Source organism: Gracilinanus agilis, chromosome 2 (assembly GCF_016433145.1).
Source record: "Gracilinanus agilis isolate LMUSP501 chromosome 2, AgileGrace, whole genome shotgun sequence".
Classification (NCBI taxonomy): Eukaryota; Metazoa; Chordata; class Mammalia; order Didelphimorphia; family Didelphidae; genus Gracilinanus; species Gracilinanus agilis.
In genome coordinates, this window is record NC_058131.1 from 452,961,530 (window position 1) to 452,983,534 (window position 22,005).

Consider the following 22,005-nt stretch of genomic DNA (forward strand, 5'->3'; position numbering starts at 1 on the left):
AGGAATAGAAGGACCTTTCCTAAAAATAATAAACAGTATATACCTAAAACCATCAACAAACATCATATGCAATGGGGATAAATTAGAAGCCTTCCCAATAAGATCAGGAGTGAAACAAGGATGCCCATTATCACCTCTATTATTTAACATTGTACTAGAAACACTAGCAGTTGCAATTAGAGAAGAAAAAGAAATTGAAGGTATCAAAGTGGGCAAGGAGGAAACTAAGCTATCAGTCTTTGCAGATGATATGATGGTCTACTTAAAAAATCCTAGAGAATCAACTAAGAAGCTGGTAGAAATAATCAACAACTTTAGCAAAGTTGCAGGATACAAAATAAATGCACATAAATCATCAGCATTTCTATACATCTCCAACATACTAGAGCAGCAAGAAGTAGAAAGAGAAACACCATTTAAAATCACCCTAGACAATATAAAATACTTAGGAATCTACCTACCAAAACAAACACAGCAATTATATGAAAACAACTACAAAACACTTTCCAAACAAATAAAACTGGATCTAAACAATTGGGAAGCCATTGATTGCTCATGGGTAGGATGAGCTAACATAATAAAAATGACAATTCTACCCAAATTAATTTACCTATTTAGCACCATACCTATTAAGCTACCAAAAAACTTCTTTACTGAATTAGAAAAAACTATAACAAATTTCATTTGGAATAACAAAAGATCAAGAATATCAAGGGAAATAATGAAAAAAAAATGTGAAGGAAGGGGGCCTAGCAGTACCAGATATTAAACTATACTATAAAGCAGCAGTCATCAAAACAATATGATACTGGCTAAGAGATAGAAGGGAGGATCAGTGGAATAGACTTGGGATAAATGACATCAGCAAGACAGTGTATGATAAACCCAAAGAGCCCAACTTTTGGGACATGAATCCACTATTTGACAAAAACTGCTGGGAAATTTGGAAAACAATATGGGAGAGATTAGGTCTAGATCAACATCTCACACCCTACACCAAGATAAATTCAGAATGGGTGAACGACTTGAATATAAAGAGGGAAACTATAAACAAGTTAAGTGAACACAGAATAGTATACTTTTCAGATCTCTGGGAAAGGAAAGACTTTAAAACCAAGCAAGAGTTAGAGAAAATCACAAAATGTAAATTAAATGGTTTTGATTATATTAAACTAAAAAGTTTTTGTACAAACAAAAACAATGTAGTCAAAATCAGAAGGGAAACAACAAACTGGGAAAAAATCTTTATAACGAAAAACTCTGACAGGGGTCTAATTACTCAAATATACAAGGAGTTAAATCAATTGTATAAAAAATCAAGCCATTCCCCAATTGATAAATGGGCAAGAGACATGAATAGGTAATTTTCAGGTAAAGAAATCAAAAGTATCAATAAGCACATGAGAAAGTGTTCCAAAGCTCTAATAATTAGAGAAATGCAAATCAAAACAACTCTGAGGTATCACCTCACACCTAGCAGATTGGCTAAAATGAAAGAAGGGGAGAGTAATGAATGCTGGAGGGGATGTGGCAAAATTGGGACATTAATGCATTGCTGGTGGAGCTGTGAACTGATCCAGCCATTCTGGCTGGCAATTTGGAACCATGCTCAAAGGGCTATAAAAGAATGCCTGCCCTTTGATCCAGCCATACCATTGCTGGGTTTGTACCCCAAAAAGAGATCATAGATAAACAGACTTGTACGAAAATATTTATAGCTGCGCTTTTTGTGGTGGCAACAAATTGGAAAAGGAGGGTATGTCCTTCAATTGGGGAATGGCTGAACAAACAGTGGTATATGCGGGAGATGGAATACTATTGTGCCAAAAGGAATAATAAACTGGAGGAGTTCCAGGCGAACTGGAGAGACCTCCGGGAACTGATGCAGAGCGAAAGGAGCAGAGCCAGAAGAACATTGTACACAGAGACTGATATACTGTGGTAAAATTGAATGTAATGGACCTCTGTACCAGCAGCAATACAATGACCCAGGACAATTCTGAGGGATTTATGGTAAAGATGCTACCCACATTCAGAGGAAGGACTGCAGGAGAGGAAACATATAAGAAAAACAACTGCTTGAACGCATGGGTCGGGGTGGACGTGATTGAGGGTGTGGACTAGAAACTACCACACCAATGCAACTACCAACAATTTGGAAATTGGTCTTGATCAAGGACACATGACAAAACTAGTGGAAATGTACATCGGCCATGAGTGGGGGGATTGCGGGGGGGGGGGTGAAGGGGATAAGAGGAACATGAATCAGGTAACCATGTTAAAAATGTATATTAATAAATGTTAAAAAAATAACTTAAAAAAAAAAGATGAAGAGAGTATGCTGAGTAGCAATGTTAAATTCACTTAAAGTACAGTGGTCTGACTAATGAAAGACTATGCTAGAGTCTTCTAGGCCTTAGCAAAGATTCAAACTTCCTATGATGAATTAATGAGTAGATAGGAGAAGGAAGTGGTAACTAGAAGGTAATACCAAAGTACTTGAAGTATTTTGAATGCTTGATCTATTTTTTTCATTAAGAAAATTTGTGGGGCAAATCTTTTCAATTTGGAGTTGATGCTGGACATCCTCCATGATGGAAGTAAATGCCTTTGATATGCATTCAAGCAATATCATAGTCTGAAGAATTAAAGTTATGTCAAATAAAAGGCTGTAACATTACCTATGAAGGGAAAATACAGGGAAAAGTAGCATAAAAGATAACATCAGAGAGATGTTTGGGCAAATTGTTTATCAAGAAACCAAAGATAACCAACATGGATCAATTATGTTCCACTGGTATTGCTTTAATATCTTTGTTGTGAGGGGGAGGAGGGTCTTGAGGTGAGCCCCTAGAGTTTGCAATGGTTACTCTTTGCAAGAATGCAAGATTCCAAAACTTAGCTTAAAAATGAAAAGAAAAATTTATTAATTTAGAGGGTAACGTTGAAAGGCTGGGAGACAGACTTAGGTGTGTGCACTGCCTCCTTGAGGGGACGGATTCTGCATCTTTTTATAGTCAATTGACAGCAGGTACTATGTGACCAGAGAAGGGTATGAATTCAGGTAGAAATGGGGGGGGGTTGGTCACTTGTCCAGGGTCAGAGCCGTGTTTTATGTCCTGAAGACATAGGGCGTAGTTTAGGAGACAAGTAGATGTACTAGATTACAACCCAATGGTATTGGGGCATAATCAGAATATGTATATCTGTGTCCATCTATAAATCTAGGGGAAAATCCAAAGGGAATATTTCTCTCAGGGGTCTTTCTTATCATGAGTCTTTGATTTCTAGGGTCTTATCATGAGTCTTTGATGTCAGCATTAATAAGGAAGGCAAGGAATTTTCCTGCTTATAGTTTGACCTGAAGCACTTCTATAATTTGGAGGATACAAAGGGAAACCCAGAGTCCCATGCCATCTTGAGCTGGAGGATGGCCCCCAGTTCTTTGGTTATACTTTCTGTGGAGAATTTGTGGGAAGATATAGACAAGTCACACATGATGAGGGAACTAGGATGCATTATTATAGAGAATACTCATGTTGATTAGATCACAAATCTATCAGAAGTATATTTGCATAAATATAATAAGTAAAAAAGCATGAAAGAAATATGCTTACCAAAGACTACCCTCAATGAGCAGCATTATTTGCTTGGCAGTAGCAAACCTAAAAAATAAAAAGCATAAAGTCCTAGAGGAAATAAAGTCATTATGAGACTCTCTTTGCATCCTTGGTCATGTAAAAACATGATATAGATGTCTCATAGTCCCTATGATATATGATATATGATAAGTCACTTATCTGTTAAATAGAATTACAAATGGTGCCATGATACTTATCACTATGAAATTTTATGTAGTTTAAATGAATGTGGGATGACCTTTGGCACAGGATCAGTCTGTCTCAAATGATACTAATTGCAAATGGGCAATTTGTCAAATTGATATTTTCTTTCTTTAGAACTTTCCTAAACCAAACCTTGTTATCTTCATTTGTTTAGTAAATTTTATTTTCTGAGTCAATAGCTATTAATGTTAAAAGAAGCATGATATCTCTTCTTGAAAAATCAAATTTAGTTAATGTATCTATCAGAATTTCTAGAAGGTATTTGCTTTCTCCATTCTCCTCTCCTTTGGGAATATGGTTTTAATTTTGCATTTCAGAAATAATAAAAATAGTAGATTGCACCAGATACATGTAGGAAAGCAGGGATTAGAACAGATTAGAGTCTCTGGCTTGGGATCTATTTCCTTTAAAAGTCATTGATAATGGATAATACAATAAAGGCACAAGTTATTGGCTTGCTCCAGGATAAAAATAATTTTCTTTTTGGTTAAAAAAAAAAAGATGAACATACATGAGGGTTTGTTATACTGGGCAAGGCTCTGTTAATCAAAACAGTATACGTAATGGAATCTCTTTGTATCATAGTGGAAAGTGTTCAGTCAATCCCCAATTGATGGACACCTCTAGTTAGTAGTTCTTTGAAACTACAAAAAGAACAGCCATAAATATTTTTGTATTTATAATAGCTAGTTTTATATAATACTACTGAAGAAAGTTCCTAGGTGGGTTATATCATCTCACACCCCTCTAGGACAGTTCTCTATTATTTCACTACTAGATATAGTTTAATATATAAAGTGTATATGCTACATATAAATATAAACGGTAGTATAAAGATTTGCAGAGTGCCTTATATCTGTAATCTTTTGACTTTCACGAACACTCTGTAAAGTAGGTGCTGGTATTATCTTTATAGGTAAGGAAATGGAGATAGAAGAGGTTACAATCAATGACATGTCTGAGACAGGATTTGAACTCAAGTCATCTTGACTTTAAATCTATCACTCTAAATACTAGTCTACTTACGGATTCTTTTCCTTTTTCTTTAATCACTTGAAGATTATAGACCTAGGATTAGTATTTCTGGGGAAAAGGGAATGCAGAGTTTCACTCATCTTTTTTTTTTAGATATAATTGCAAATTGCTTCCCAGAATGATTGTTCCAATACAATTCTATCAGGAGTGCATTAGCATTTCTGGTTTTTTGCAACCTTTCCAATGTTTGACATTTTCTTTTTTCTTTTTGAGTCAATTTGGCCAGTCTCAGTGGTACAAATTTCAGTTGCATTTTTCTAATTATTAGAGATTTGTCACTATGTTTTGTTGAGTGCTTGAATAGTTAATGGAAGTGATTTGTTTGGATGCTACATAACGTACCTAAATGATGAGATAGAATATCTGGTAAGATTTTATCTCCTATATTCATGTTGGGATTTATTTTCCCTATATAGACTTTATTCTTTCTAAGGAAGCTTATCCCAATTCCTACTCTGAGAAATGACTTTCTGGTACCAGCGTAAGGCTATATTTCTCTCTCATGATTCTAGGAGCATCCTTGAGAAGTCAGTAGTAATTCTCTAAGATCCTTGCCTCACTGATTTCTTTTTCTCCAGGATTCTCAGTTGAGAATTTATTTAGTCAGACAATATTAAATCTTCATTTACTAAGGTGATACAGTGGCACATAATCTGGCACATAAAAAGTTTCCTTCCAAAGGACTATGACTTGCTTTCCCAGAAACACATACAGGATCCAACAGAAAGTAGGCTCAAACTTTGAGAGCACATGTAGCAAAAATGTCACTCAAAGCTCCTGGTTATTAGAGGTCCTTTCCTTCCATTTGTGAGGTACTCAAGAAATTTTCCTTAGGCATAGTGTAAATTCTTTTTTGGATTCCTTGTAGCATCATCAATTTATGTCTAGTGTGCTCTTGTTTTATAATGCAGATGCTTCAGTTAGCTGATCTGGGGGTAATAGAAGGACATAAAAGGAAAGATGGCAAGTCTTGAATCCTTCAGACCCTTCCAAGCTCCTTCTTTGGCCAAAAAGGTATAGAGAGTGGAAACCTAGGACAAGGCTCAAACCAAGGCCACTACTTCCTCCTCTATTGCAGTTAGGTGGTGCAGTGGATAGACTGATGGGCCTGGAGTCAGAAAAACTCATCTTTCTCAGTTTAAATCTGACCTTAGATACTTGCTAGCTGGGTGACTCTGGTTAAGTCACTACCTTATTTGCTTTAGTTTCCTCATCCATAAAATGAACTAGAGAAGTAAATGGTAAACCTCTCTAGTATCTTTGAAAAAAAAATCTCAAATGGAGTCAAAAAGAGAGGAACAAGACTGAAAAAAGTACTTGACAACAACTTCCTTCTCTATTCTGCAATTTGTCAGGAAATTTACTGGAACACCACTCTTGCTTCTAACCTCATGAATGACTTTCTAAACTATCTCAGCATTAAAGTTGCAACATCTTTTTACATACAATAATTTTTAAGCTTAATGCTAAGCCTAAGATTGAGGTCAATTCATTAATTGAACAACCTATCATTTACTTCAAATGGGATTGGGTGACTTAATTGATTTATTAAATTACCCTATCTATTCCTACACCTATATTTTCTTTTCCAGACTTTTTTTTGTGAACATCTAGTACTGTTAAATTTCATTCCACAAGGAATCATAATAAAAACTCACGTCCATGTAGCATTTTAGGGTTTGCAAAGCACTTTTCTCACAGCAGTTGCAAGGAAGGGAGTATAGGTATTGTCTTCATTTTGCAGGTGGAAAAATGGAGGCAGTTATAGTTTTTATTAGTGATATCCAATTTTTTGGCCACTGATTCCAGAGGGACCAAATAATTTTTGCAAGGGATCCTTATATCCTTTAAACAATGACATTTTTTTAAACCATTACCTTCTGTCAGAATCAATACTGTGTATTAGTTCTAAGGCAGAAGAGTGGTAAGGGCTAGGCAATGGGAATTAAGTGACTTGCCCAGGGTCACACAGCTAGGAAGTGTCTGAGGCTAGATTTGAACCTAGGACTTCTTGTTTGTTCTAGCTCTCAATTCACTGAGCCATCCAGCTGCCCCTTAAGCAATGACATTTAAACTTTATATAGCTCCAACAAAACATATATGATAACTCTTTATAATAAGTTATCATGATGACTTTTTTGTATACCAAATAATACTCTAGTTTGCCTTGGTCAAAAAGTATTAAGTTTACTATTGGGTGCCACATTTGAAAAAGGACATTGATAAGGTCAAGAGTGCCAAGTGGAGAACAAATAGGATGACACAGTGGCTTGAAATCATTACATATCAAAATTGGTTGTTTAGGATATGTTTGGAGATTTTCAGTGTGTATTTAGAAGGGGAAACTTAGGGACAAAGTGATACCTATCTTTGAGAATATGGAGAGCTATCTTGTGAAGGAGAGATTATTCAGAACTCAGCATCTTTCTCCCACAGAGTACCTCCCTTTCTAATTTCCCTGTTTATATCAAGGACTCAATCATTTTTCCTATTATCCAAACTCAGATCCTTGGAATAATCTTTGATGCTTCCTTTTCCCTTACCTCTCATATCCAGTCAGCTAAGTTTTGTTAATTCTGCATCCATAACATCTCTTGAATCCATCTTCTGCTTTCCAATCATAGAGTTACCTCCCAAACTCAGGTCCTTATTTCTTCTTGCTTTGACTATTATCTTTCAGATGGTCTTTATGTCCCTCTCCAATTCATCCTTCATACAACTGCCAGTGTTATTCCTAAAGTACAGGTCTGATCAGGTCAATTCTCTACTCACATTAATACATATATATATATGTATATATATATATGTAAGTAAAAAAGTAATTTTGGGGAAGGGAGGAAGAAGGAACAAACAACTGAGTTGGGAAGGGATTAGGAAAGGTCAAATTTAGAAAATGATACTCAGGCTAAGCTTTGACAACTCCTTATCCCTAGTTCCCCTCTCCTTTTCCACTCCTCTATCACAGTAAACAAAAACAAAACCTTTATAACAAATATGAATAGCCAATCAAAACAAATTTCCACATTACTTTGTCTGAAAAAAGACTTAAAAGAGACTCTAAGAGGAGGTGATGAGGAAGGGTTTTCTAGGAGTGGAGGACAGTCTGTCCTAGACACACTCAAAGAAACTTGAGTTGAAATGAACAGCCACCTATTTTATTTTACTTTTCTCTCCTTTTGGAAGCAATAGATGTTGGAGAGTGGGGATAGATCAGGAGCCATGGAGAAAAGGATTCAGGAAATTCTTTTAGTAGGAAAAAATTACACTTTACAATTATTATCTCATTTGATTCTCACAAAAACCCTAGCCTAGAAGGTAGATACTATCATTATTCCTTTTTACAAATGAGGAAATTGAGGCAAAGAGATTAAATGGCTTGTCCAGGATCACACAGCTAGTGTGTGAGATTAAATCTGAACACAGGTTTTCTGGATTCCAGACCCAATTTACCATTTACCTTCCTTCAGTTGTTAAATGACATATTGACAGAAATGGCATCAGAGGTAATAGTCTGACTTCTTCAGAAATCATCTGAAATTAACTGCCATGGTTAAGAAAAAAATTAATGCATGGTAGATGGTCCAGGGGAAGGCAATCAAGATGGTGAAGGGTCTTAAGTCCATGATATATGAAGTTTGTTTGAGGGAACTGGGAATATTTAGCTTAGAGAAAAGAAAAGGCATAAGGAAAGGGGCAATAATGGTAGCTGTGTTTAAGTTTTTTAAGGGCTGTCATGTAGAGGAGAGATTAGAATTATTCTATTTGGAGTTCTGAGGGGTAAAACAGGAGCAATGGATAGAAGTGTCAGAGACAAATTTAGGTGAAAGTCAGAAAATGTTTCCAATTAAACCTAATCAGAAGGAGCTTGTAAAGAGAAGTGAGTTCTTCCACTTTGAAAGTCTTTATGCGGGATGATCAGTCACTTGTCACTTATGTTATTGGGAGGTGGGGGTTCCCTTTTAGAATGGGTAGGAATTGATGGCCTCTGTATTTCCTCCCAATTCTAGAATTTTCTGGTTCTGGTATTGCATAGATCAGTGGTTCCCAAACTTTTTTGGTCTACCGCCCCCTTTCCAGAAAAAATATTACTTAGCCCCCTGGAAATTAATTTTTTAAAAATTTAATAGCAATTAATAGGAAAGACAAATGCACCTGTGGCCATCACTGCCTCCTGGATCACTGCAGCACCCACCAGGGGGCGGTGGTGCCCACTTTGGGAATCACTGGCATAGATGAAGCAAGTCTGTTACCAGGGAAATGCATCAATGTTCAAATTATCTTAGGGGAAGCTCAAAAAGGGAATGATGGGCTCATGGGTTCTAAAGTACTTTCCAAGAAGTTGGAGTGATGTAAATATCTCACATCACTAAATTGGAGTGATAAGAGGAGCTTTGTGATGAATGTACACGTACTTCTACAAACCAGACATGTCAGCTGACACAGAAGCAGTGTCTGAAGTCAGGTTCTCAAAGAGAGTTTAAGCAATCCATTTGATGAATCATTGAAACAGATAACTTGTTACAGGTTATTATAGTTCATATACTTGAGAGCACAGTTGTTTCCAAATCATTTTACATCATAAGGAAACAACCTCAAGATGAATACTCTGTGTTCTCTCTTTTAAGGTGTCAGTCTATCTACTGACCTCTGAAGATGACACACAAGGAGAATGGCTAGCTTCCTTTTAGTTCTCTATTTTGGAGATAATCATTGATCTACAATATTATTCCCCTGCAATTATGCATCCAAAACAAATAACATCCTTTGAGAGATTTTTCTTCCTTCTTTTCTCAAAGAAAGTGAATGTGAATGAACACCATGTGTATTTTGTTTCATTTATATAATTTCTTTTCAAAGCAGTTGTCAGTACTTTTTTGCCCCAACAAAAAAATGAACATATTAATAATTATATTTTAATCTTTTAGAATGCAATCTTTTAAAGGTAGATAAATACTATATACTTTCTCTTTTAGCCTAGAATAGCATTGGTGCTTAATAGAATGCTTAAATAGGTATTGGATATAGGTTACTCTTAGAACATTCTAATGCCTTCTCTATTGCATTTTCTTAAAAAAAATTATTGATTCCTTTTGTCCTTACATCATAGATATTTCCCACTTCTCTATAGACTAAAAACTTTCATTAAAAAGAAAAACTTAATTAAAAATCTTCATGTAACTGATGATGTGTGCAATATTCTGTCCTATTATTCTCCAAGGCTCTGTAATGAAGAAAAGGGAAGGTTTTTTGTGTTTTTTTTTATCATCTGTTCTATAAGCTTTTATTGCTTTCTCCATTATTCAGACTCTCCATTTAAATTGTAATCATTGTATATATGAAATGAAATTTCATTAGTCAGGAATAACAAGGTAGCCGGTTTGGCTGGACTATAGAGTGCAATATAGAGTGCATAATAATCCTGGAAATGTGGGTCAGATTGTGAAAGAATTAAAATGTTAAACAGAAGAGTTTGCATACGATACTAGAGGTAATAGGGAGCCATTGGAGTTTATTGAGCAAGAGGATGACATGGTCAAACCCTTTCTTTTGGTATATCATTATGGAAAGATGGATTAAAGAAAAGATTTAAATCACAGACCAATTAAGAGGCTATGTGAAGTGGGGGCAGCTGGGTAGCTCAGTGGATTGAGAGCCAGGCCTAGAGACGGGAGATCCTAGGTTCAAATCCGGCCGCAGACACTTCCCAGCTGTGTGACCCTGGGCAAGTCACTTGACCCCCATTGCCTACCCTTACCACTCTTCCACCTATAAGTCAATACACAGAAGTTAAGGGTTTAAAATTAAAAAAAGAGGCTATGTGAAGAGAATGAGAATATTATGAAAGAAGGGACTAAATGAGAGAGATATCATAGAAGTAGGATGAACAAGTTTTAATAACTGATTTGCTATGTGGGATAAGGAGAATAAAGAATTGAAGATGTCTCTGAAGTTGTGACTAGAAGGATAGGCATGGCTTCATCAGAAATAGAGAAGATAGGAAGAAGGATAAGTTTGGAGGTTAACTGCTTTGGACATGCTGAGAGTTTGAGTCGTGAATTGGACGTCCAATTCAAGATGTCTATTAATTTATTAATGATATGGCCAGAGGCTTACAGGGAAGATTTTATTTCTCTCTCTCTCTCTTTCTCTCTCTCTCTCTCTCTCTCTCTCTCTCTCTCTCTCTCTCTCAATATATATATATATTTATATGTGTGTGTGTGTGTGTGTGTGTGTGTGTGTGTNAAACTGCTTGGGTGGGTGACAAGGACCCTAGATGTCACTTACCTTTAGACATGGATGGATTCCCAGAATGGAATGGGAGAGCTAGAAGGACCCTTCTTTCCCATTTTACAGATGAAAAAACTGAAACTCGGAGAAGAGGCATGAGCTGTCCACAGTCATTCCATAATTTAGTGGAAGAGCCAGAGCAAGAGCTCGTCTGTTCAGTGTTCTTCCTTCTGCTGCCTTTGGCCCTCTCGTGTGGGCGCTCTCTCTCTCTCTCTCTCTTTCTCTCTCTCTCTCTCTCTCTCTCTCTCTCTCTCTCTCTCTCTCTCTCTCAATATATATATATATATATATATATATATATATATATATATATATATATATACACACACACACCTATGGCATTTACATGGAGCTGCTAATTGAATCCATAAAAGTTGCTGAGGTCACCAAGACAGAAAGTGTAGAAAAGGAAAAGGGCTTAGAACAGAATTTTAGGGCACATCCTCAATGAAGTTGTAGAACCTGGAACAGCAAAGAAGGTTGAGAAAGAGCAGCCAGTAAAATAGATAGGGAAAGAACCAAGAGAGAACAGTATTATGAAAATACAGAGAAGTGAAAGATTCTAGGAGAAGAGGTCAAATATGTCAAATGCTATTTTGGTCAATACTGATGAAGATTAAGATAAGGCTATTGGAGTTAACAATAAAGAGATTGTTGATAACTCCAAAATGTGAAAGTGGAAGCAATGAAAATAGACAGATTTTTTCTGAATGAGTGGCTTTGAAAGGGAAGAGAAATATAGGTAAAAATGCTTGAAGGATCAAGTGAAGGATCAAGTGAAAGTTTTTAAGGATAGAGGGAATGTATTTGTAAGGTAGCAGGGAAGGAGCCAGTAGAAAGGGAGAAATTAAGGATTAGAGAAAGAGGAAGAGACAACTGTGGGAGTAATCTGTTGAAAGAGAAGAGAGGGGATGGAAACAACATGTAAAGGGGTTGGTCTTAATGAAGAGAAGACCATCTTTTCAAAAGAAACCAGAGTAAAGATGGGAAGAATGGAGGATGATGTCAAGGGTTTTGGAGATGTAAAGATGGGGAGAAAGGAAAACTCACACAGAATGAGGTACATTTTCTCAAAAACAATATGAGGTGAAATCCTCTGTAGGATTGAAAGGGTAGGGAGAGGGTTGGTAAGGAGGTCATGAGAAGAGACTAAAGAAGTTAACTAAAGAAGAGGCATTCTGGGAAGTGTCACAGAAAATCAGTTTGGTGGGGGAGATGAAGAAAAGTTTGTCTCGAGGCACTGAAGGAACAGTTTGGATTAGATTTAAAATTTGTATTGTATATAGGCATCATGGTTGCCTGATTTCCTCTGGCTCCATTGTGTAGCATGTTATTAGGAACAGAGGAGATGGATGATGTTGGGGTTAGGCATTGGATTCAAGACAATGAACAATGTAATAGTGAAGTGGTTAACTATAGGGTCAAGATTAGGAAGACCAGTAATTGTTAAAGGTACTTGACCTCACTTTAATTTTTTTTATGGCATGACCTTTCCTTTTGCATTCAGAACATTTATAGTATACACTTGAGCTTATTACATAATAAGTAAGATGTTATTTTAAACTTAATTTCTGCAAGATTACCTTCCAGTTTTTGAAGTAGTTCTTATTCAAAAAGAGTATTTTCCCAATAATTTATATGCTTGTCTTTATAAAACACTGAATTGTTTTCTATTGTTCTTGTTTCTTGCTTACCTAGACTATCACACCTATGTCCTTTTCTGTTTTTTAACCACAACCAAATGAGTTTGATGACCACTGTTTTATAATTTAGTACCAAGTCTAATAATCTGTACTGTATTTTCAAAAGAAGATTTTAAAAATAAGGCACTTAAGAGATGTCAAAATATATTAAGGATGAAGAGTGACAATAAAATGACAGTAAAATATACAACCTGGAGCTGATGTATTTGAGTTATTATAAACAAACCCTAACTTGGAGAGAGCTCTGGATGACTTTTCTATGGCATTTGTTGGTTATGACCAATAATAAGAAGTGATGTCTCAAATTCTGGTTTCCAGGGTTACCTACTCAGTGCTGATAGCAGGCAGGAAATTAAAACAATCTGTGATCTTGTTTTGTTTTTATTAGTTACAGATGGTAGCTTTCAGATATATACATGCCAGAGTAAAATATAAGTAAATACAACATGGAAGAACTTCACTATGGGAAAATAATGACTTGAGTATATAAACCTAATTAGGTATCTTAATTAAAAAATTGAAATGCAGTTAATAATGAGCTTGTTGCTAGGTTATTGCTATATAATTATATATAGTTATGATATATTTTTTAAACATTTATTAATATTCATTTTTAACATGGTCACATGATTCATGCTCCTACTTTCCCCTTCACTCCCCGCACTCCCCCCACCTATGGCCGATGCACATTTCCACTGGTTTTAACATGTGTCATTGATCTAGACCTATTTCCAAATTGCTGTTAGTTGCATTGGTGTGGTAGTTTCGAGTCTACATCCCCAATCATGTCCACCTTAACCTATGCGTTCAAGCAGTTGTTTTTCTTATGTTTCCTCTCCTGCAGTTCTTCCTCTGAATGTGGGTAGCGTTCTTTACCATAAGTTCCTCAGAACTGTCCTGTGTCATTGCATTGCTGCTGGTACAGGAGCCCATTACATTCAATTTTACCATAGTATATCAGTCTCTGTGTACAGTGTTCTTCTGGCTCTGCTCCTTTTGCTCTGCATCTAGTTATGATATATTATGAGTAAATAACTCTCTTATCTGGCAATCCCAACCATTCCCATGAACTTAAATATCATCTATGTGCTGATGACTCTTAGATTTATACATTCAGCCCTGTTTTCTCTCCTGAACTCCAGTTGCACATTACTAACAATCTGTTTGACATTTCAAACTTGTTGTCCCAAGGCATTGCAAATTGAACATTTCTAATATAAAGTTCATTGTATTTCCCCAGAAAGCCACTTTACTTCTAAGAAATAAGAAACTATTTCTGTTGAGGGTAATTTTCCATATCCTACTAATTACCTAGCTTTGCAATTTTAGTATTATCTTTGATTTCTCACTCTCCTTCACTATACATATCCAATCTGTTGCTAAATCTTAATTTCTACCTCTACAGCATCTCTCACATAAAATTTGTCCCTTCTTCCTATTTACATAGCTACCAATTGAGTTCAGGCCATCATCACCTTCTAACCTAGACTATCACAATAGTTTTCTAAACAGTTTCCCTTCCTCAATCTCTCTCCTCTCCAATCCTCCCTCCATACAGATGTTTTCCTAAAGTACAAATGTTACCAATTCATAACCCTACTCCATAAACTTTAATGACTCCCCATTGTTTTCAGAATCAAATAGAAACTTTTCTGTTTTTAACATTAAAGGGCCCTTGCAACCTGGTACCAGTCTCTCTTTCTAGCAGTCTTATACATTGTTCGCTTTCATTCACAATTTGGTCCAAATAAATGGATTTCTTATTCTTCTTCAAACTGAACGTTTCCCCCTCCCATATTTGTACTATATGTTCTTTAAACTTGAAGTGCATTTCTTCATCACTTTCACAGCTCAGAATTATTTGTATGTTTCAAAAGTCTGCTCAAGTACCAGTTTTTACATGAAGCTATATATGATCTTCCTAATTCCTTTAACCAATTCTCCTTTTATTTATTTTAGAGATAAGTATATTTTATGTGTATATCTCTGTGCTGTTATTATTAAAGTTATTTTGGGAGATTGATTTTAGGTGATAATATAAGTTTATTGATTATGTCTGGTTTATTGGTTAGACCAGTATCATAACCAATAAAGTGGTATAAGACTCTATGGCTCAATTGGGGTCCAAGGATGACTTGAGCCTACATCAGGAAGTTTAATAAATAGATTTTTAGGACCTTTTTATTCATCCCCTCCCTTTACGATCCCAATACATCTTTAATTGGTGATAGCTAATTAAGAGGTAGTCCATCAACTTCTCTACCGGTCATGTAAGCTGGTAAAGGACCCTTCTCCCCTTTATGTATTAACCAAATTTTATTAAAAAGGAAGACATTCCTTGGCATTCCCAAGACCAAAGAAAGTGTAAAAAGTAGCAGACTAGATGTTATCTCTGACCCAGATCCCAGACACAGGAATATACAGTAATTCTCTGTATTATAAAGGAATTAATACAGTATATGAAAAATAAATTCTCATAGTGCATGTGGTCCTTCTTGATATGATGCAAGCTTCTTGAGAGTAGGGCCTGCTTATTTATTTATCTATTTATTTATTGTCTTTGTGCCCACACCTTTAAGGACAGTGCTTGGCAGATAATAAACACTTAATAAATAGTTGATTGTTTATTCGAACATTTCTCCTGCACAGTATATCAGTAGTACTTGTTGTATGTGTCACTTACTGAGACTTGTTCCTGATTAAAGGACTGGGGTTTCTACTAGAACTGGTGATACAGATGCTCTGATCCTGAGATGATAAAATGAAAACTTTTCTAGCTTTTATTACATTTGACAGTTAACTCCTTTTCCAGTTATTCTTCCTTATAAGAAATTGTTCTTTTATTTCCACATTCAGAAGATTCTCAAATTTGATTAAAGTTTTTATTAGGGCATGATTATTTTAAAAATGACAAAATCAGAATGTATTTTGGAGCATAGAGAGCCTATTTCTCTCTAGCCTTTAAAAAAATGAATTGATTATGGTCGAGTAATCACAATGGAAAATTTCAATTTCTTAGAAAAGGAAGTTCGACTTGGAAAAAAGTTTCAGATTTCCCTTCTAGTTTTTGCCATTCAGTCTGTCTAATAGTCCAACTTTAATTGTTCAATGATCAATCTAATGAATTTCTGCCATATATTTAAATATGGGTCTAAGAATGAAAACCTAGACATATTCAATACCTAGAAGTCACTAACCTCTACAAAAGCCACAGTATCATTGTGCTGACTAAGGAGGTGACTATTTGCACATCTTCTGGTGATACATCAAATTTTCTGTCTTTATTGGAAATTGAAGGAGTATCCATCAACTGGGGAATGTCTGAAAAAAATTGTGGTATATGATGGTGATGGAATACTATTGTGCTATAAGAAATGATGAGCAGAATAATTTCAGAAAAAGCTGGAAAGACTTACATGAACTGATGCAGAGTAACATAAGCAGAACAAGGAGAATATAGACAGTTACAGCAATATTGTAAAGACTTATGCTACTCTCAGCAATACAATAATCCAATTTTGAAGAACTTTTGACAAAGAATGCTATTCAGTTCCAGATAAAGAACTGTTGGTGTTGGAATGCAGAGCAAAGCATACTATTTTTTGTTTTAGTTTACTTATGTTTTTATTTTGGGCTTTTGGTTTTATGTGCGTATTCTTTTACAACAATGACCAATATGGAAGTATATTTTGCATGAAAATATGTGTATAACCCAGATCAAATTGCTTATCATCTCTGGGAGTGAGGAGGTAAAGAAATGAGAGAGATAATTTGGATCTTATAATTTCAGAAAAGGTATGTTGAAAATTATTATTACATGTAATTGGAAAAATAAAATAAATTAAAAATATATCCTATCTTTTCTGTAAGAGACTAAGTACTCCCATATTCAGCTCTACCTCAAATGAGATAATGGATTTGAAGCACTTGGTATGCTTCAAAGTGCTTATATAAATATTTGTTATCATCATCATATCACCTTCCAACAGTCATCCAATCTGTTAAAAATAATATTGATATAGATGGATATTAAAAGTCTTAATAGTTCATTTAAAGTCATTTTTATAGTTATAGCCACATGCCTGATAAGATCTAATTCAAATCACCCGCCATTACCTTCTCCCACCTGGCTGACTTGTACCAAAGAGAGCATCTTCCAATCACATCAGGAGTCTTATACCTCTGTTTACATAATCACACTTCCTCCATAAGAGGAATAATGGGAAATGTAGTTTCCAAGTCCCCTAAACATCCACAGGAAGTTTATATTATAGATCTTGATATTAAGACCAAGGACCCCAAATTTTCACTAACACATTCCTCCCTGAGATCCAAAGAAAAGACTGGTCTTTCTTGATGGATCTTGTAAACATAACTTTTAAATTATAGAAATTTGGGGATAAAAGAAAAGAGGACAAAAACAATGAACCAATGATTGCTAGGCGCATTGACAAAAGCCAAATAAGGACAGTTCCCTTTGGCATAAGAGTATACATTCAAAACAAATGCATTCAATTCCCCATAGTTCAATCAACTGCACCCCAAAGTTCATTTGGATCTTCATGATCCAGTGAAGGTTCTTCAGGCACCTTCATGGTGCCTTCTCCAAACAGGTTCGTTGGCTGGATTCTGGGGAGATGGCAAATTTCTTATCCTGAAATTACTCTCAAAAGAATTTAAACTTTACATTATAGATTATAAAACACACATTCCCTTCTGAGGAGAATTATACATTCCTCCCTGAAATTACTCTCAAAAGAGTTAAAATTTTACATTATAGATTATAATACAGACATTATGATTATAAAACTCACACACACACACACACACACACACACACACACACACACACACACACACACACCCGAGGAGAATCAATAACACATTCTCCCCTGAAGAGGGTATCCCAGGTCAGCTAAGGATACATGGCTGAGTCACGGGGTTGTATGAAAGCAATTGGCAAAAGAAACAAAAAAATATAAAATAAAAATAAAATCCAAATAAAAGAGAAAAAAACTTGCAAATGAAATGTAAAATGTCACAGTCTTTTGTGCAAAAATGTAAGGAAAAATAAACTTATAATAGGTCCTTGAATCAAGCCCCAATTAAAGTGATTTAAGCAGTTTGCAATTACCCATTCAGGAGCCAGGACTACAGAAAGTTGCCATTCTATATATAATAGAAATAACAGGACCAAATGCATGTGCAAGGGAAGTGTCTTTTCCTGGTCTGATTTGCCTGCACCTTCTCAGAGATGAGCCATAATGATAGCCAATCTTAGGTGCTTGCTAGGAATTGAAGCTCTGGGGAAGTCTGGCCTCTAAAATGTTAGAAAGCTGCAACCCAAAATCTCAAACACTAGTTTCAAGCCCTTCAGAATTGGCATAGAACATCTTCAATCCATGGTTTGCATGACCTTTTGCTTCTTGGCACTTTGTAGATTCTCAGTCAGTCTCCATGACCTTGTGGCTCTTTTGCTCCCTTCTGGAATCAGACAGAGAGACATTAATCACAGTCCCATAATATTTACCAATAATTGGCAGGTTACCATAGTCTAAGGCTTTTTGAGTATGCATTAATATTATAGCAAATATATATTTATATTAAACTTATTGTAAGATCAAAAAAGGATTAACATTGATTATATGTAATTTCAGTACAAAATGAGAAAAAGTCAATTACACTATTAAAAAAATTAAAAGGAAAATCAATAAGAAAATTTTAAATAAATTCAGAAAAAAATACAATGCTCTCAAGCATAAAAACGAGAGAGAAAAAAACCCTTCATGGTCGCCATTACTATTAAAAATAATATTGATATAGATGGATATTTAAAGTATTAATAGTTTATTTAAAATCATTTTGATAGTTATAGCCACACACCTGATAAGATCTAATTCAAATCACCTGCCATTACTTTCTCCCACCTGGCTGCCTCGTACCAAAGAGAGCGTCTCCCAATCACATCAGGAGTCTTATACCTCTGTCTATGTAATCACACTTTCTCCATAAGAGGAATCATGGGAATTGTAGTTTCCAAGTCCCCTAAATATCCACAGGAAGTTTATATTATGGATCTTGATATTAAGACCAAGGACTCCAAATTTCCACTAACACAGTGATGACTATGGGATTGAATCCTTCTACAGAACTCTTGTTGACCTCAAATAATATTTATAGAGGTGTATGCTGGTGAATATTTAACAACCAAGATGGGGAGGGGATTATATATATTATTAATACTTTCTTAAGTTATGACAATCAATAGAACAATAAACCAAGTCCTGATTTGCAGCAATTACTTATTTCTGAGATATAAATTATCATACTAAAAATTTAATATCCATTTCTGCAAGCTGGTTGGAGTGGACATTACTACCTCTACCCATCCATGAATCTTCCTCTTGGCTTATATCACTAGGAACCAAGCACCTTAGCAATATGTCTAGCATTTTGGATTAAAATAGTCCAAACCAATTTTCAGTGGAGTCTTCCAAAACAATGTATTACAATGTCCGAAGGGAAATTTGACTCTTGGTTAGAATGAAGGTCTTAAGAATGCCACTGTCATAATATTGAATGTTCTTAGGTAAACAATGGTTTGGAGAAGATAATAAGAAGATTATAGACTGCCTCTGTCATAGGAATATAAATTAAAATATGAGAAACTGAAATTACCAGTGTTTTGCTAATAGTCTTCTTTTTACAAAGTTGGAATGTATGTTCCTAAAACAATTATTTAATTTCAGATATCCTGAATGATGCCATATTTGATGAAGACCACGATGAGATGGTGATTGTAAAGGACATAGACATGTTTTCAATGTGTGAGCATCACTTAGTGCCATTTGTTGGAAAGGTAATGTTGATTCTTACTCAAAGGAGACTGGGCTTTTATTGTCTTCTTTCTCTGGAGTTAGTCATTATTTTAAACCAAAATTTTTTTTAAATTCAATTCTTTTTAGGTTGAAGGTTCTAAATTTGTGTGCACATATATAAATATATAAGTATATAGATGTAATATATATTGCACATATAAATATATATTTATATATAACATTTAGAAGTAAACCTACCAGGGGCAGCTGGGTAGCACAGTGTATTGAGAGCCAGACCTAGAGATGGGAGGTCCTAGGTTCAAATCTGGCCTGAGACATTTCCCAGCCATATGTCCCTGGGCAAATCACTTGACCCCCATTGCCTACACTTACCACTCTTCTGCCTTGGAGCCAATACACAATATTGACTCCAAGACAGAAGGTAAGGATTAAAAAAAAAAGAAGTAAACCTACTTCTTCTCCTGATATCAACCTGATGCATCTAATAGTTTCTAGCATTTTATTTCAAAGCTTCATGGACCAGCAAAAAACCCTTCGGGGAAAACATTTAGTATTAAATTGGAACATCTAAGATAGTAGTCTTACCATGTGATTGCTTACAATAAAGATTTGAAAAGGTTACCTTGGGATTTTAATCAAGGTGACTGTAGTGACTCTATGAATCTTTATTCTGGTCGGGTGATGAGTGATCCAAAGTGAATATTTAATATTGCACTCCATGGTCAAATTTGGAAGCAATATTAACTTCACATACAGTATCAGACTTGAAGCAGATTTTCAAATTTATGGCTAATATTTCACATTATAGCTAGAATTGTTCCTAACACATTTTATGTTATGAGTCCTCATAAGAAAACAGATATACAATGTTCTGATCTAATACAAATGAATATAACTGAATCTAATACAACCTCAATAATCACTTGAGATATAAACCTTTTTATTCCACATTCTAAATATGTTTAACTTGAGAAATGAAAATTGTCATTATTTTGTTGTAGATCCCCTATAATTGTAGAATTTTTTAATTGAAAAAGACCCAAAACATCACATATTCTGTTCTCTTTATTATACAGACAAGGAAAAACTGAAAAATTTGCTTAAGATCATATGAGAAGTTCATGGAAGGATCAGTATCCGACCCATCTGACTCAACTCAGGGTTCTTTCCAATATACCATATTGCTTCCTTTAAATTTTGTCTGTGTTTCCCTATTGCTAATTTTATGTACTCTATCTTATAGCTAAGGTATGATGATTGAAATGAGTGTTGGCAGAGAGTTTAGCAGGCATCTTGTCCAACCCCCACACAAGAAGGATCCTGCCATAACATCCTGGAGCACCATATAATTGGTCATGCAGCCTATAGTTGAAAAATTTTAAGGTGGGGAAGATGACCTCTTCTTGAGGCAGTGGTTAGTTCTAATACTTAACAACTTTTTCTTGAAATCAAGCCTAACTCTATCTCTTATCAACCCCTACTCATTGAATTCAGCTAATAAAATATTCATCAGTGATTTAGTGTTAATTTAACAAAAGGTTATATCCCATAAAACCTATTAAGCAGAAGAATGAATTGAAGCTCTGTCTACAAATGTCCCCAGTATAACATAAGCTCCCTAAAGGGTTTGTTTTAATTTTGTTTGTTAAACAGTTAGTCAATAAGCATTTATTAAATGTCTGCTATGTGTTAGGGTTGGTGCAAAGTACTTAAGATAGGAAGTTTTAAAAATTTCTCTAAGTTAAGGAAGCACCCTAAAGGAAATGATGTTTTTGTTTTTTTTAAACCCTCACCTTCCATCTTAGAATCAATACAATGTATTGGTTCTAAGGCAGAAGAGCAGTAAGAGCTAAGCAATTAAGTTGTCACTTAAAGTTGTTATAGCTGGGAAATATCTGAGGCCACGTTTGAATCTAGGACCTCCTATCTCTAACCTGGCTCTCAATCCATTGAGCCACCTAGCTGCTCCTAGGAAGTGATATTCTAATGGAGAGGATAATCTGAAAATAACTAAGTACCTTGAAGATATAGCCATATGGTATAAATAGAAAATAATATTGGAGGGAAGGCACTAGTTATATGGGGGATAGGGAAAGATCTCTTGCAGAAAGTTGGATTTGATCTAAGTGTTAAAAAAAAGATATGGTTTTCTGGGTTAAGATGGCGGCAGAGTAAGAAGCAGCTCTTAACCTCTCCTGACCGAAACACACAAAACTCCTCAAGGGGACATAAAAACAAGTCCAGACGAACGGAGGAACCCCACAACAGGGCACAGCGTGGAAGGTACGTGGAATC

The 22,005-nt window shown here is 35.3% G+C and overlaps 1 protein-coding gene across 1 annotated transcript in view; it reads left to right on the top strand.

Moving 5' to 3' along the window:
• GCH1 (GTP cyclohydrolase 1) overlaps positions 1-22,005 on the top strand; it is a 73,449-nt gene that overhangs the window by 33,779 nt on the left and 17,665 nt on the right. Inside the window, exon 2 of the mRNA XM_044664787.1 lies at positions 19,621-19,730. Coding sequence (XP_044520722.1) covers positions 19,621-19,730 — 110 coding nt within the window. The remainder of the gene's footprint in view (positions 1-19,620; positions 19,731-22,005) is intronic.